Source organism: Cygnus olor, chromosome 1 (genome assembly GCF_009769625.2).
Source record: "Cygnus olor isolate bCygOlo1 chromosome 1, bCygOlo1.pri.v2, whole genome shotgun sequence".
In the NCBI taxonomy this organism is placed as follows: domain Eukaryota; kingdom Metazoa; phylum Chordata; class Aves; order Anseriformes; family Anatidae; genus Cygnus; species Cygnus olor.
Genome location: NC_049169.1, coordinates 114,671,661 through 114,687,311, shown reverse-complemented (window position 1 = coordinate 114,687,311; position 15,651 = coordinate 114,671,661). Strand labels below are relative to the sequence as shown.

Sequence of the window (15,651 nt, the reverse complement as noted above, 5' to 3'; positions counted from 1 at the left end):
TTTACTTTCCCTCTATTATTTATATGTCATCATTCTCATGGATGTCACTCTTCGCTAAATATAAAGATGCAATTTCTGCTGTGCACAGGATCTTTTTCCATGACAGTACTGTGTTTCATACTGTTCTTTCAGAAAATTGTTATGCTAATAGAACCGCTAATGAAGCTCTTGCTTATCTCCAGAAATCTGTTTATGTAACAATTACTAATGGAAAGTCAGTAGCCCTCCTTTTAGGGCAGATTGAGAGTCGTATGATTTGTTTTGCTTTATTAACAAAAATATCAGGAATGCACTCATCTGGATTTATTTTGTATACGCTGTAGATTACTGAAACTAACACTGAATAGATAATTTAGCCTGTCACATTAATTCATCAAGTTTTTGCTTCTCTCCTCAAAATTCTCAGGTTTATGCATTTGAAATCATTTCCCCTAGTCTGAAACCTCAGCAGTAATTAATTTCAAAGGATTTGCTTTTTCAATTTGGAATTTATACCATATTAGTTAGTGACTAGGTGACTTATCTAAGTAACGTTTCTATTTGAGAGTTGCATTGCTTACATCAACGAAAAAAAAAAAAAGAAATCATTACCTATTCAAAGCAATATAATAAAATATGCATTCAGAATTCACTTTCATGAAATATTTAAATATATGAGATTGAATTTTTAAAATATTTATCCTAAAAGAATATGTCTCTGAGAAGGTTCACAATAAAGAGCACAACTGGATCACAAACATGAAGTTCATTTTCAAATTTACTGAATATTTATAGAAAATAATTTTAATTATTCGCTTTGCTCATTTTCATTATTCTACTAAGGAAAACAGAAGTTAAAGAAAAACAGGAGGGAATAATTATACAACCATCGTTTTTTCGAAAATAATTTCTATTCATAAAAACAGGATGCTTACTTTTGTGTTAACATACTTTTTTCACCTTTTGAGGCATGCAGTATTCTTTGATTTCTAGTCTTACATATCTCTTGAGGATGAGGGTTAAGAGCAATATTTTCACCTGCTACAGAGGTCATAGTTTTGCCAAGTCCCATTGAGGAGTCTCATCGATTTAAAATTCGCTGCTAGGCTCATTGCACCATTTGAATTCTGGAGAAATGCTGCTTAAGTAAGCACGAATGTCACAACAGAAAGGGAAAGCTGAAGTTAAGAGAAGAATTTCAGTAACTCACTAATTGAATTGTAGAAGTCTACTAAATTTGAAAATATGGTAATAAGTAGAAATCAAGTAATTATACTGTGATAGCTTGTCCCTCTTAAAAGTCATTTATTTGCATGAGTTTTCTGCCTGAGCAAAAGCGGATTGAGAAAGACAGAGTTTATTGTGTGTGATGGAAAATATCATCTGTCATGGAGAGAAAAATTTCTCACTGTGGTAGACCAACATGAGAGGATATGCTAAATTTGGCTTAAATGTTAAATTAGAATTAAAATTATTATTATTTTTCAATATAATCCAACTTTAGTGCAGTTTTCTCTTACCCAAGTCCCTATTCTCATTTTTGATGTTATTTTTACCTAGGGTTGTTAAAGCATATCACAGGGCCATGGTACTTTGTTCTAGAAGTTGTACAAGAAAACTAGATGTGGTTCATCACCATGCTCATTAGAGTATTGTTGTGCATTTCTCTGCAACTGAGCAAGGCATTGCAGGTACTTGAAGGATCAGTGTAAAGAAAAGGCTTTTGAGGGCACAGTTTATCTGGTGTGATGAACACCACTGTGAAAATCTTTCCATTAAGGAAGTCTATGATGACTACCAAGATGCTTGCAAGATGAATCCCACTGTGATGGGAGATACTTCCCACTTTGTGGAGCTGTGGGCACAGCTGCTGCCTGGATGGGTGCAGGCAGACTCCAAACTGGCCTGTTCATGCATGCTCCAATAAAGAAATCAAGTTACTTGGTATTTACACTGTCAGGGAAGAGATCTTAAGACCAAAAGTGGAGACATGATGAGACATGGTGACGTGCCAGGAGTTGCATCATTGACAGCAGCCAGGACATGTCTGTTATCAAGCACACTCAAATTCTCACTGCATTCAGTTATGTACATATCATTAAGTCATGAGATTTGTTTCTCTGCTGCATCTTTTCTATTCTCTTTCTCAAGAGCAATTTTAATCTTCATTAATGTTTGGATGTGAGCAGCACTCCAACTTTTAAAACAGCTCAAAACACATTGTACAGTGTCATATGGCATCTCCCACTGATTTTTTTGTTGACTGTTGTATTCCTCTCCTCACCACCACTAAGTTGCCAGAAAAATTGCCATTTGGAGTCTATAGATAGTTTAGTTTAGTTTAGTTTAGTTTAGTTAGTTTAGTTCTTAAATGTATTGAGAACTTCAGTCAGTCTTAGAATCATTTAGGGTTCCGCCATGATATTTAGTGTTTAATTACAAATTAAAAGTCTTATCAAGATAATTAAATGTTTTCATTTTTATTTGCATTCAGTTTCTGATGGAACATTAAGCAGTAGCAGAAAATAGAAAGTCAAATTAAATAATTTTTACTGAATCTCAGGAAAGGTCCAAATTTGATTTTTTTAAAGAATTGAACAAAAATTTCTTATTTCATCTTGACCGGTTCCATGATTATTAAGAGTAATTTCTACTGCTGATGTATGCATTTCAATTTTTAATGATGAAGTTGTTAATAGTATAAAGTAATGAGGTTATTCCCTATAGGATTGGCATGAAGAAGGGTAAGATAATGAATTGACCTGGAAAAAGGAGTAAACAAATCAGCTTTCGAAATGGAAGCCCAACATTAAACAGAGAAATCTCCTAGATTAATGCCACTGGCATTGAAATTGAAATCACCATAATCTATAAACTATAACTTCTATTTGGTCCAATAGACCAGCTTTAACATTGTCCAGAGCCACATGGCATGCTTCAGAGAATGATGTGGAGAACCCCAGAGGAAATAGACTTGGATTAATTTGTCCCACAGGGAAACTTACTCCAAAATCCTGGAATATGACACTATGCATTCCTTACACATGCCCAGTAATGTTACCTTCAAAAAGATCTGCACACATTATCGCATCTGAATCATCTCTATATAATTCCAAATGCATCTGCTTAGATGCATAGCATCATAGAATCACAGAATCATTAAGGTTGGAAAAGACCTCCAAGATCATCTGGCCCAACCATCCCCCTACCACCAATGTCACCCACTAAACCATGTCTCTAACCACGTCCAACCTTTACTTAAACACCCCCAGGGACGGTGACTCCACTATCTCCCTGGGCAACCCATTCCAATGCTTAGCTAAGGCATCCTAGGACAATATCACATTTACATATAAAATATATACTCAGTTTGGTTTTTTACATTTTTTTTAGATATTTTTTTCAGAAAAGAAGCAGCATATTCAACTCAGTTATTTGCATCAATAATCTGATTAAATAAAGATAGTTTGAGGATGAAGATATACATTGCCTAAAATATCTTTGGGAACATGGCTTTGTTACCAGAAATCTTTTGACAACGAGGAAGATAAAAAGAAGAGCTTATGGTTAGGATCATTGGAGATAAATGTGAAAAGTAAAAAATCAGCTTTGGAGGAAGGAGAAATATTTAGCTGTGAGGCATTGCTATGGCAATAAAGAATCAGTGTGGAAGATTATGTGAGAGGAAGGAAAAGATAAGTATGGTTAAAGCCGTATCATGTTTTTATGCCATTCTTATTAAGAAAGTTTGTTGGAAAAAAAATAAGCTTCATAAGACAGCCTCTGTTTTTAAAAAAGGAAGCAAGATGGTCACAGTGTTTGCTTTGATACTGTGGGACATCAGGGGACTTTTGATAGACACTTGTTCAGGAGAGCTGAACGTGGACCAGTAGTCTGTGAGACAGACTCATGGAGGTCCATGGGATTAAAATTCAGATCCAATCTTCTCATTTTCTGTGGGGGCATAGTGCCTGAGAAGCAGGAAGAAGGTAGACCTGCCAGTGCAAGGCTCACCTGCTCCAAATGCTGAGCCCTCTTGCCCGGATGCATGGACACCCTGAGTGCTCATGTACCTTGTGTCCAGCACATGCCACCCCTCAGCTCCAGGGTGGGCCAAACACATGCTCCCTCTATCACGGGAGAACAACAAGATATTTGGAATAGGAGATAAGTAGGAGATACTGATGGGAAAGAAGATTGCAGTTGTAGAGAAAATAATTAGGTCATTTGGGAGGTTGGAAGGATTTCATTATTGAAGAAAATGAGACTGGAGAAAGAAAATGTTGCTGAAGGGGTTAGGGAGCATGTGAGAACGTGAGGAGGTTGCAGTAAGAAGAAGACAAAGAGGTGAAGGGGAGTGGAGTGTGTTTCACTGAGGGGAAATGAGGAAGGTGCAGAAATTCTTCAAATGAAGGAAGGGATGTGTGGGAGTCTTGGAAAATTATGGAAGAAAGCAAGGGGGTGACACAAACTAATGATGGCAATGTGAACTCTTTAATAACCTGCCACTCATCTGAATTGGTTCTCTTACTGCATAAAGGGATGTATTGGTCTATTTTAAGTATTGTGGAAAAGGGCAGATATGTTCAAGTGCACATACTTGTGCATACGGGGCCCACAAGCCTACAACTCTGTAGGCCTCGTAGTTTCTTTGTTCAGACACAAAACTTTGATGGCCTGAAAAAATGACCTTTTGAAAAGAACCTCCTTGTGGGTATCAGTGCCTGGAAAGACTCTAAGTAAAACTGAAGATTTTTCTGTTCTCTAGAAGATGATATCAGTTGCGTCCTAATTTTCAATTTTGATTATTCATCATTTCTTCTCTTTGAGTGCTTCTCTTTGACAAAAATAATTGGAATCTAATAACAAAATAGTCAAATGACATACATTGTCACTAATGTATATCACTGCTTAAAGAGCCTTATGTCTCACACAAGACCTTTCTAAGGATTCTTTCTGTAATTAGATCCCATTCGTAATTCTCACCCACACTCCATGGCCTTGATAATTTTCAAATCGGTTTATTATGGTTCAGGAGTCCTTTGTACAGAAAGGGCTGCGTCCTGACATATTGTCATACCCAAGCATCAATAGCTCTGACATGTGAAAAGGTCATGCCACCAAACATTAACATTTCAAAACAGCAATTATAGTAATTCATTTCAATAAGAATTTTTTAAATTTATGTAATTTTTTTTTCTGTCTGATAGTAATAGATATAATCTATACAGGAGAAAGAATTAGGAATGTCTCAAACCAAGTTCAGCGCCAATGTCATCTTCTTAAAACTGAGACCCAGGGAAGTTAAGATGGAATAAGTAAATTGTACTGATAAGAAGGGGCAGGTGTTCATGCATAAAAATGAGAATAGGACTACTGCAGGAGTCAGCCCTGGAGTATAAGAGCTTAGTGAAGGGATTCTTTATTTTCACTTTATGTAAGTTGAAAGGAGTGGACTGATACTTTCAGGGGAGAGCAGTTCTGTGTGCTATCCAGGGCTTTCCAGCTTCTCCCAAGCAGGTAAGTTGTCATAACTATAAGACAGACTTACAGACTTTTATTTCTTGTACTCACAAATGCCCAGATGCTATTCATCAGTGGACAAATCATATGGTAAGAAAAAGACTGACTAGTGAGGACATAAAAGCGACCATCCTGTTTCAGAAAATGAATTATCCTTCCAAAATGTAAAAAATACTTAGATTTTATGTCAATTCTTATGAAAAAGAAAGTATTTTTTCAACTTTAAGAAATTTTAGAGTCCTGAATAATTAATGAGTTGACGATTGTATCCCAACTGTTCTGCAAATTCTGCAAATAACTTTCAAATATATTAAACGCAAATCAAGATAGGTTTATTTTCAAGATAGGTTTATTTATATATTTAATTATACCTGCAGTTGAGTACAGTTTAACTATGTCTTCAGCACATACATGTACTGTAAGCCCTTTGGTGCAGAGCTGCTCTTTTCATTTTGTACATCTTCTGGCTTAATGGAGCTCTCATTTTGATAGGCCATTACTGTCATGTACAAGAATAGAGCATATATCTGTCAGTAAATAAAACAGGTAAATGTACTTTCTGTTAACTTCGTGCATATTTGTGATAAACTTACAGTAAAATGTTCACCAGAAGGTATGAGAAATTTCTATCAGTTCTTTATTGGTCCAATTTCTGAGTGTTTGTTACTTACAGTACTTTTTTATGTGCTGTGCATATTGTAGTTATGGTACAAATTTTCCTATGGGCAGAAAAATAAATGGAGCCAAGTTTCATTTGGATGTGCATCTTCTGCCTCTATAGACACTGTCCAGTCTTTGCTCTTCTCTGTTAAGTTCCCTTTGAGGCTCATCTTCTCTTTTAAGATTTTCTCACATAAAATTGAAAGTAAAATTCTTTCATGCATTTTCGGCCATCTGTTCAAATATGGGCAAACTGAATGAGACACAGACTGGACGGTCAACCTTTGCGGTCAGAGTAGTCACCTCACTGAAGAACCGTCTTTGTTGCTCTGTCTGTTTTTAGTTCCAGCTATGATAACTTCCTATCCAAACACCACCCTTGCAACACAAGGTCAAAAGAAGGAGATGAGCTGCACGGCACATGGAGAGAAACCCATCATAGTCCGCTGGGAGAAAGAGGACCGAATCATTAACCCTGAAATGTCCCGTTATCTTGTTTCCACCAAGGAAGTTGGAGATGAAGTGATCTCTACTCTGCAGGTAAGAAAATAAAGTGACCCATGATTCATATACATGTATGAGATTGTTGCTTGGTTTGATTTTGATTTTGATAGGGATGCACAGCTATTTCTTCCTAGAAGGCCAAAGCCCCACGACTTGCTCCATCTGTGGCACAGACCTGGAGAACTAGGCTGACTACTGTTGCCACCAAGAGGAAGTAGAGGAAATGTCGATGTCCCATCTCCCAGAAAAATCAGTCACCATCTCCATAACCTTATACTACAGAGGCAACAAGAGAGCAAGGCTGACTCACAGCCCCTCCATCCTTTCTGTCTCAGGAGCAACATGGCTCATGCCTTGTCCTGTCCTTCCTGGGGCAACATGGCTCAATTTTCAGTACACTGCTGATAAGCGTTGAGTGAATATCAGACCATTAGATGTGATGGGTGTCAGGTTTAACTTCACCAAAGTCATTAAGCTATTCTGATATAAAAATACAGTCATTTAAAAATATTTTTTCTCCCTTCCTTTTACTCTGTGGGGCTTGTGAACCATACATGGACAATGTTACAAAGTAAGGTTAGTCATCAGATTCAAAATGAAATAGAAGGAAAAAGCACATGTAGATAAGTAGTATAGCTACTGCTGCCAGTAGTATTTGGCACTTATATACAGTAGCAGAAGTCACCAAGCCACATAGCAACAGGGCATAATCTTCATCTTCACTTGTCCTTCTCTGACAGGCAGCTCCCTGGTGATGCGGCAACAGTGCCATCTTGGCTGATAAATCAGTATGTGGGGCTCCACTAACTTCTAAGTAGCTGACATGGGTTAGATTGAGAGGCTACATGAGTAGCACTGTTGTTTTGGGAACTTAAGGCCATCCCAAGGTCCTGGAAGCAAATGAGATTCATGCTGTTGTGGTGTCACCTATAATGGATAGGGTTATGATATTAGCCTCAGTATACAACTTTTTCCACTCAAGTTTGAACTTTTCCAACACAAGCAAGTTTCCAGTCCATACCTTTATATTTTTACATGTACTTTAAGAAATCTAAAATATTTTTAAATATATATTTTAATTCAAAAATATTCATTTTCCATTTTTCAGTCATTCCTAAAAATATATTTATTGGGCTCAGGGAAATAATTCTCCAGCTCTCCGCTGATTCTACCTATATTCTGTTGTAACTCTTAAGGTATATCTCTTTCTTCACTAGCCAAAAATTTTGTTGGATGATATCCAGCAAAAGTTTGGTTTTGCTTTCATTGAGGGAACTTTGTCATTGAGGAAGGATGTGTGAATTTGTATATATTAGTACATTTGTTTTGAATAATATTCAAGTACAGAATAGACATTTAGACCTTTCTGCCCTCATTCATCTTATTGGCTTTAAAAAGACAGTGCCTGGATGCACAACACTGTTTATTTTTGAAGGCTGGAGACCTGCTTGGAGAATTCCCTTCTGAAGCTGTTGTATACAGTAGTGGCATTCTACATCCATATCTATGTTACATACAAAACTTTTGACTTCTGAGAGACAAAATGCCCTCAAACTAGAAAACGTTGGGATTAAGGTTGTCTTTGAAGCCTTTAATTGAGTGCTTTTGTGTGTGTGCATGATGATGTGATCCTTAGTTGTATACTCAGCTTTTATTTTTTCTGCAGGACCCCTGTCTCAGTCAGGCATGACTTGGATTTTCTCTGGAGTTGAATTAGGGTTAAGTAATGAAAGACACTGTGTGATGCAAGGCTGATCATTGAAACCAAACTTTTCACAGGTGGCCAATAATTGTGTGTTCTTTGTTTTCTAGGTACTTGCCTTGAGCCCTTGGGGTCTGATTTGCAGAAGTACTAAGCCCTCATAGCTGCAGCTTAACTCAAAGGAAGCTGTTATGAACACATGAATTGCTATTTATTGCTAAGGACTCCGAGGGGGGAAAAGAAGGCCCTAGATGTATCAAATTGGGCTCTGAAAACTTTTGTTCTTCTATCTTAAAGCTCAGCCACATCTGCAACTTAACACAGATTGGCAAGTTACCACATCTCAGATGGTAACTCTCCAATATCCTTGTAGTGAGTGGGAAATAAATCCATTTATCTTAACCAGTGGTGAATAAGAGTTGCACTCATATTACCTTGGCTTCACCAAGGAGTAAAGAGCACATGGAGTTACCATGGATGAGCTAATATGTGGCAACTTGTCAAGCAGCCACAAACATTATCATATGTCTGGTTCCTTAATTCTCCATACAAAATGGTGGTAATGCTCTTCATGATGTCAGGGTTTATGAAAATAAATTCACTCATGTTTCTGCAATGGGAATTGCATAGGTGAATGTCACAGAAAATGCTATGAGAGAATGAATACGTCTGTCTTCAGGGCACAGTTTGAACTGTGTGCAGTAAATAAAGTGTGAAGAGCACACTGAACAATGAGAAGAAAATGTCATTTGGAATATGTGCTCATTTATAAAATCCTCTCCCTCTCGTACTTTGAATGAAGCAGTGGTCCTGTAGAAAAATATCATTATGATCATGTATGTAAAGAAAATATATAATTGTCTATGTCATAAGATAAAAAATTGAAAGGAAAGCCCACCCAAATTTTATTATGAGGCATCATGCAGAATACTACACGGTTCACCAGCAGTATTTGAACCTTTATTTCCTCCACACAGACTTCAGTGACTTGAGTTATTTTCAGAACTATCTGGAAAATTTTGGAGGCAGCAGAAGGCACCATTTTGTATGGCAAATTTTAGCCAACTGTTAAATACTTGGCAAACTTATGAGCGACTGGGAACAAGGCTCCTAATGGGAAACTACAGGAATAGGTGGTTCTCCAACTCCTGACTACACATGTAGAGCTGATAGCCTGCTTCCTCAGTCCAGGTGTTGCTAGTTTTGATAAGTTTCAGTATTTTGGATGCTTTACTGTGCATATGTATGTATGCGTATAACATGCAATATCTGTTTACTACTGTCAAGAAAAACAGTTTGTACAATTTTTCTTGCACCATACAGAAAAGCTGTTGGTTTATTTTGTCTGCGTGCTGTTCAATCAATCACTTCTTTTCAAACCACCTATAGATTTTGCCAACTGTACGTGAAGATTCTGGCTTCTTTTCCTGCCATGCCATCAATTCTTATGGGGAGGATCGCGGAATAATTCAGCTCACTGTGCAAGGTAGGAAGAGGACAACATAAGGAAAAAAACACAGCTATTGTAGTACAGTAAGTGTATGCCATGCTCAGAAATCTGTTGGGGGAGGGAGGCTCTGGTTCCTAATTAAATGTATTCCTCATTGTCAAAGAAATGAGGAGCTGCATTAAGATGCTCAGTCTCTCATTTTCCAGCCTTGCAAATTAAATCAAAACAAAGGATAAGCTCCAGAGTCTTTCTAGATCTGTACAAATTAATAAGGAGAGTTTTTTTTTTCTTAAATACACTAGCTGACAATCTACTAAAAATACTTAAAACTAATATCTTCAGTAGGAACAGTGGATATAAGGGGTTTATATTAGGGAGAAGGGAGAGAGGGTTGCATTTGTTTTTAAAGAATGAATGTGCTTAAAACACAAATAAAGCAAAAACAATCTGATTTTATTTCTAAAAAAAATGTTAAACCCAATGTGTGTCTACAAACAAAATATTTCAAGTTTAATCAGTCAAAATAAATTGTAATCAGTTTCTACAATGAAAGCTCTAGGAATCTACATTGCCTGAGGCTGGGGTTCCCCTCCCACAGGGTCTCACTCAGGCAGACAGCAGCAAATTCCGGAATGGTTGAGGTGACAGTGTTGGAGATGCAGAGCAGAGGCATGACCTGGCCACTGGCCACTCCTCATTTTTCTATGATGCTTGTTCCTGTGCCTATATGCCTTTGAGTATGCACACAGCAAATTTCCAGGACTTGCAGATTTCTTTTCCCCATTCTTTAGTTCACGTACCTGCAGATTTCACTGAATGCCTAATCATAGAATCACAGAATCATAGAATACCCCAAGCTGGAAGGGACTTACAAGGGTCATGAAGTCCAACTCCTAAAGCGGCCTGTCAAGAAATTCAGATGGAGTTTGGGAAAAAGTTCACAGCAACACCAGAGCTCAATTAAACTGCCTTTACAATTTAAAAAGACATTAGTTTGAATACAAATGCTATTCATTTACTTTCTTAATTCTGTAGAGGTAGAAAGAGGCTTTAGTGTAGTTAAGGCTTTTTAAACATACTCAGGTTCTTACTCCTTTCCTCACGAAATGTGGCACTTTTTTAAGTCTAGATCATATTTCTACCATCACCTTCAATGTAAACACTGTAGAAGTATATTGAAATGTCATGTTAAATGCAAAACATCTTCCCAGATTATAGTCCAAGATGGAGTGCTTTTAAGGAAGTGAATGTATGTAGCTATAGATGGTTAAACAGAGTTAGATTCAGGGTTATATCTGTGATCTTAGCTGAAAAGTGCCTTGCTTCTATGTTTGAGTATGCTTCTGTGGGCTGATTAAATGGTCAGGGTACTAATGAGTGACTGGAGAAAAAGACATGAAAGTTTACCACCAGTAAGCCAGTGAGTGCCCACGCTCATTATGTGACTTGTTATGGGGTGGGCTTTCTTTCTGACCCCTAAAACTGAGCATTTGGTTTACTCAGAGCCCCCTGACCCTCCTGAGATAGCAATCAGAGAGGTGAGAGCACGCAGTATTGCCCTCATATGGACCATGGGATTTGATGGAAACAGCCCTATCACTGGCTATGATATTGAATGCAAGAATAAGTCAGGTAAGAAATAATCTTCCCTTGAAGAAATCCCTGTCACTTAACTTTCTTCAAGCCCATTCATCATTGAATTTGTATTGTAAAAGATAATTCAAAAATTGAAAGTTCCTGATGGAAAATTTTACCAAGATTTATTTAATCTTTCACAGTATGATTTATCTTCATTTGTTGTCTTTTTTCTGAGGTAAGGACATTGTGTTTAAGAATTGCTGCATTTTCCATTTACCTGAGAAAGCTACATACAAACAAGGGGGAAAATTCTGTGATAGTAGTAGTTGGTAATGATGTTTTTTCTAGCTGATGTTTGGTCCCTGATACAGTCCCCAATCTTTTTTCCATTTGGATTTTTTTTTCATTTCATTTTCTGTTTTGTCCCTATAGAAAAATACCTGCCTTTACAATTAGCTTCTCCTGTAGTGCTGATTTTTTTTGATGGCACCTTACCTGGAAATTTAGCAGTGAAATTGTGTAGTTATTATAATTTATGGGTGAAGAAAGCTGTGTGGTAGTTTTGTGAAGCACTATGCTGGGGTTTCAGTAATGTACTGGAAATACTTTGAAGGATAAGACCAGCAGCACATATTGGCAGGCTAATGCAAGCAGAGACCTTTCTGCTAGGTCACCATAGAGTCATATCAATGAACATTTAATAAGATGAGTGAGATGAATGTGAAAAAATAAATACAACCTCCTAATTCAGGAAAATATTCCTGTTCTGGTAGGTATTTTAAAAATAGTTTTTTCTTAAGCCCCCCCAAAGTGTTCACTGTCTTTTGAAATCTAACATCATTCAAGCTGTGTTGGAACTATGTTGTGATGTAAGATCATGCTTTAAATTAAGGAACATTGATAGGCACTGTCCTTGAGTCATGTTTTGAGAAGGGAATAGAAAGAAAATTGAAATAGAACAACATTTTCATATTTTAAGTATGATTAAAAGGACACTGAGAAATTGTATTATACTGCCTTATGTTGGAGTTTATTGCACTATTTGTAAGGTGACGTAGGAATGTTTTGTGTGAGATTGTTTATACTCAGTTTATGAAAGCAACTATAGTATTTTTATAGTCTTCTCCTTTTAGTTCTGAGGTGTAAAAATGTACTTGTTCATAAAACTCTAAAATTCACCAACTAAAAATATTCTTCTACCCATCTTTACTATCCTTCATTTCTCATATATTGTGTTTTTCCTTTGCGCTTTACTTTGTTAGGCAGAAGTATTGTGATACTTGTATTACTGGACAAATATTTTCAAGAGTGTTAAATATCAGTCACCATTTCTCATGGCTTTGTAAATGAAATTGATAAAGCACAGGTGAACATGGCAACTGAGAGGCTTCATGTAGAAACTCCCACTGATGCTGTGGTCAGGAATCACAGGTTTGGAGATACAGACTAGGCAAGGATGCCTTCAAGGGACATATATACCTAAAGGTCCTGGATTTTTACTCTTTGTTTCTTTTTCTTTCTTTTCAGCCATCCACTTGTTCCAGAACAGTTTTTGAAAGTCATTCTGGCCTGATAGGCTCCTTTTGACCCTAAAACATCACTTGTATTTCTGAAGGAACAATATAACTCAGCATAACCCATAGCTAGGAAGATTTAGCTACTTTCCTTTTGGAGGACTGGACAAAGTCCCTTCTGACTTCAGAGCTCTAAAATATCTTTGTTAGATTTAGTTCAATGTCATCAAGTGGCAAGACTGAATGCAGGCAAAAATTAAAGAGGTGATCACTGTGAATTTGCATTGCAAAATTATGTCTCCGTAATATGACATGACAAATCAATAGCGAGACAGCAAAGGAAGCCTCATCAGATTGGATGAAAATATCAGGACAAAACATAGTAATAGAGGTTTAAAATTTGAAAGAAAGAAAAAATAGGGGGTGGCAGAACCAGTGTAGGAGAAAATATTTATCTGTGTATCAAGGCAAATACTTGAGGTCATATCCTGAAAAGAGCAGATTCTCTCACTACAAACAACAGAAGTGTTTGTTTGTTTGTTTGATTTTAATCTGGGGATAAATGTTTGGAGAAACTAGGATCAGTTTTTCTGAATTGTTGCACACATTTTTTTTCATAATTATATCATCAAGAAGATGAACAATGAAGATGAACAATTTCAAAATCCAATTTAAAGAGCATTACTCTGTTGTGGCCTATGGTAATTTTTTAACCTTTTTCATTCACTTTGCTGTTTGTCCATGACCATTATTCTCAACAAGTCAGATTCTTGGTGTTATAACTTGAGACATGATGAGCAAGGCTGGGAGGCACTGGCTCTATGAGAAACTGCAGAATGAATGGATGGTGCAGCATAGTCCTCTGCACTGAGCAGCTAGGACTACTTTTCTCTCTTTGAGAAAACCAAGGGAAAATGTTCCTGCCACAAAGGCAAGGGTGGCTTACAGATATGCCTCAATGACTACAAAGTCACTAGGAGGATGGTGAAACTTTTATTCTGCAACCTATGGTGTTCCTTGCTCAGACAGCCAAGAAAGCTCTCCAGAACAATGTTCTTGGAGATGGCTTCTGCCTGGCTGTGACAACAGCTGTGTCTTAAGCTCTCTGTAAATGCTGGAAAACATTTCTCGCTTAGTTGCATGGTGTTTCTTTTTCTCAGTCTTTCTTCACAACCAAGATGTCCAGGTATTTTTCTTTTACTGTTTCTCCCTTCATCAAAAGGTTTAATTCTGCTATAATTAGTTGACTCCAGCAGGTGGTTTGCATACGTAAGGTGATATACTAAAACTAAAAGCAGATTTCAAAGCTGAGTCTAATGCTAAATTTTCCATCTATTTTACTTACCCTGGGGACTCAAAAATGGGTCTGCAGTGGGATGCGTAACGTAGACTTCTCAAGGAAAATTGCAAAACCTCTCAGTTTCAGAGACTGTTCAGATGACCACTTATCATGCATGAACTCTGCTATATGGTACTGCCCTCATGTATCCCGACTACCCTTGCCATGCCATCAGACAAAAAAGACACATTGGGTACCCTCTAAGAGTGTGAAGCTGCATATTGCATATGTTTTTTTGTTTCCTTGTTTGTTTGTTTGTTTTGTGGTCTAGTTGCAGTGCAAGAGCAGTATGAATAGTGGGAACTCAGCATTTCAGGCCATTTCAGTATTTAGATACAATGTCTGTCTGTATAGAAATGTACCTGTGGCACTCAGACCTGGTCCTTCATTGAAACCACTGATGTGTAGCCATCAGGCCTTTCTATCTGAGGTGTACAAAATGTTTTGAAGGTAGAAACAGGTAGGTGGGTGTTTTCTGCATCCTTAGGTAAACCCCTGCTTCTTCAGGATGCAGATGCTTTTGCAGAACTGAGGCTGTTTTCCCCAAAACCTGCCAGGGAAGCAGGGTGTTGAGCAGGCAGCCTCAGCTGGCTGCGGTGTTGGACCGTGTCACTAGATGGCACCGCAGGCAAAGACAGATAGTTCCTCACCCGGGCGTGGGAAGAGGCAGTCATTTCACTGAAATTAGAACTGAAGAGCACATAGGCCTAATTGTCTTCTGTAGAGCAATCCCAAAGCTTCAGCCTTTATTTTAGGAATGAGTGAGAAGCTGTTGGTTTTCTTAAAATCATAAATGTTTCATAAATCATTGTGTCAATGTGCATTTTATATAACACTGAGAAGTGCCTGGATGTCACGTTTCATGAGTGGAATAAAAATCACATTAAAATTACCATGCTTAACTTTAACTTTTTGTTGTTGTTAGCCTATTGCTACTTGTTTTCTGTGCTTTTTCTGTCTTCTAGGTGAGTAGATTTTAAACCACTCTGGAATGGCTATAAAAGGAGCCAACAGTCAGTCCTAATACCTCATTGAACAAATACTTAACACCTGTAAGCAAGAAAATATTTTTAGGATTTGTCAGAAACAAAATGAATTAACACTTAATTTTTTTCTGATTAACACTTTTTAAACTGTTTTTCAAGTGAAAGCAATTTTGGAGACAAATTGATTAATTTTTTTCTGCACTTACTCAGTTGGGGTGATTGCTTTTGTTCATTTGCTTTCCTCTTCAAAAAGGGGATACACATATCAAAATATAGTCCTGAAGTTCAAACCTTAGTTATAAATAAACATTGGAAGCCTACATTTATAAGTACAGAAGACTGAGTTTTCATCTCTCTTTCTCCATGGTATGCCATTATTTAATCTACAAAGAATCACAGGAATTTTCAAATCCATT

The 15,651-nt window shown here is 37.2% G+C and overlaps 1 protein-coding gene across 1 annotated transcript in view; it reads left to right on the top strand.

Moving 5' to 3' along the window:
* DSCAM (DS cell adhesion molecule) overlaps positions 1-15,651 on the top strand; it is a 475,090-nt gene that overhangs the window by 352,075 nt on the left and 107,364 nt on the right. Inside the window, 3 exon segments of the mRNA XM_040530051.1 lie at positions 6,506-6,702; positions 9,758-9,854; positions 11,322-11,450. Of these exon segments, the coding sequence (XP_040385985.1) occupies positions 6,506-6,702; positions 9,758-9,854; positions 11,322-11,450 (423 nt within the window).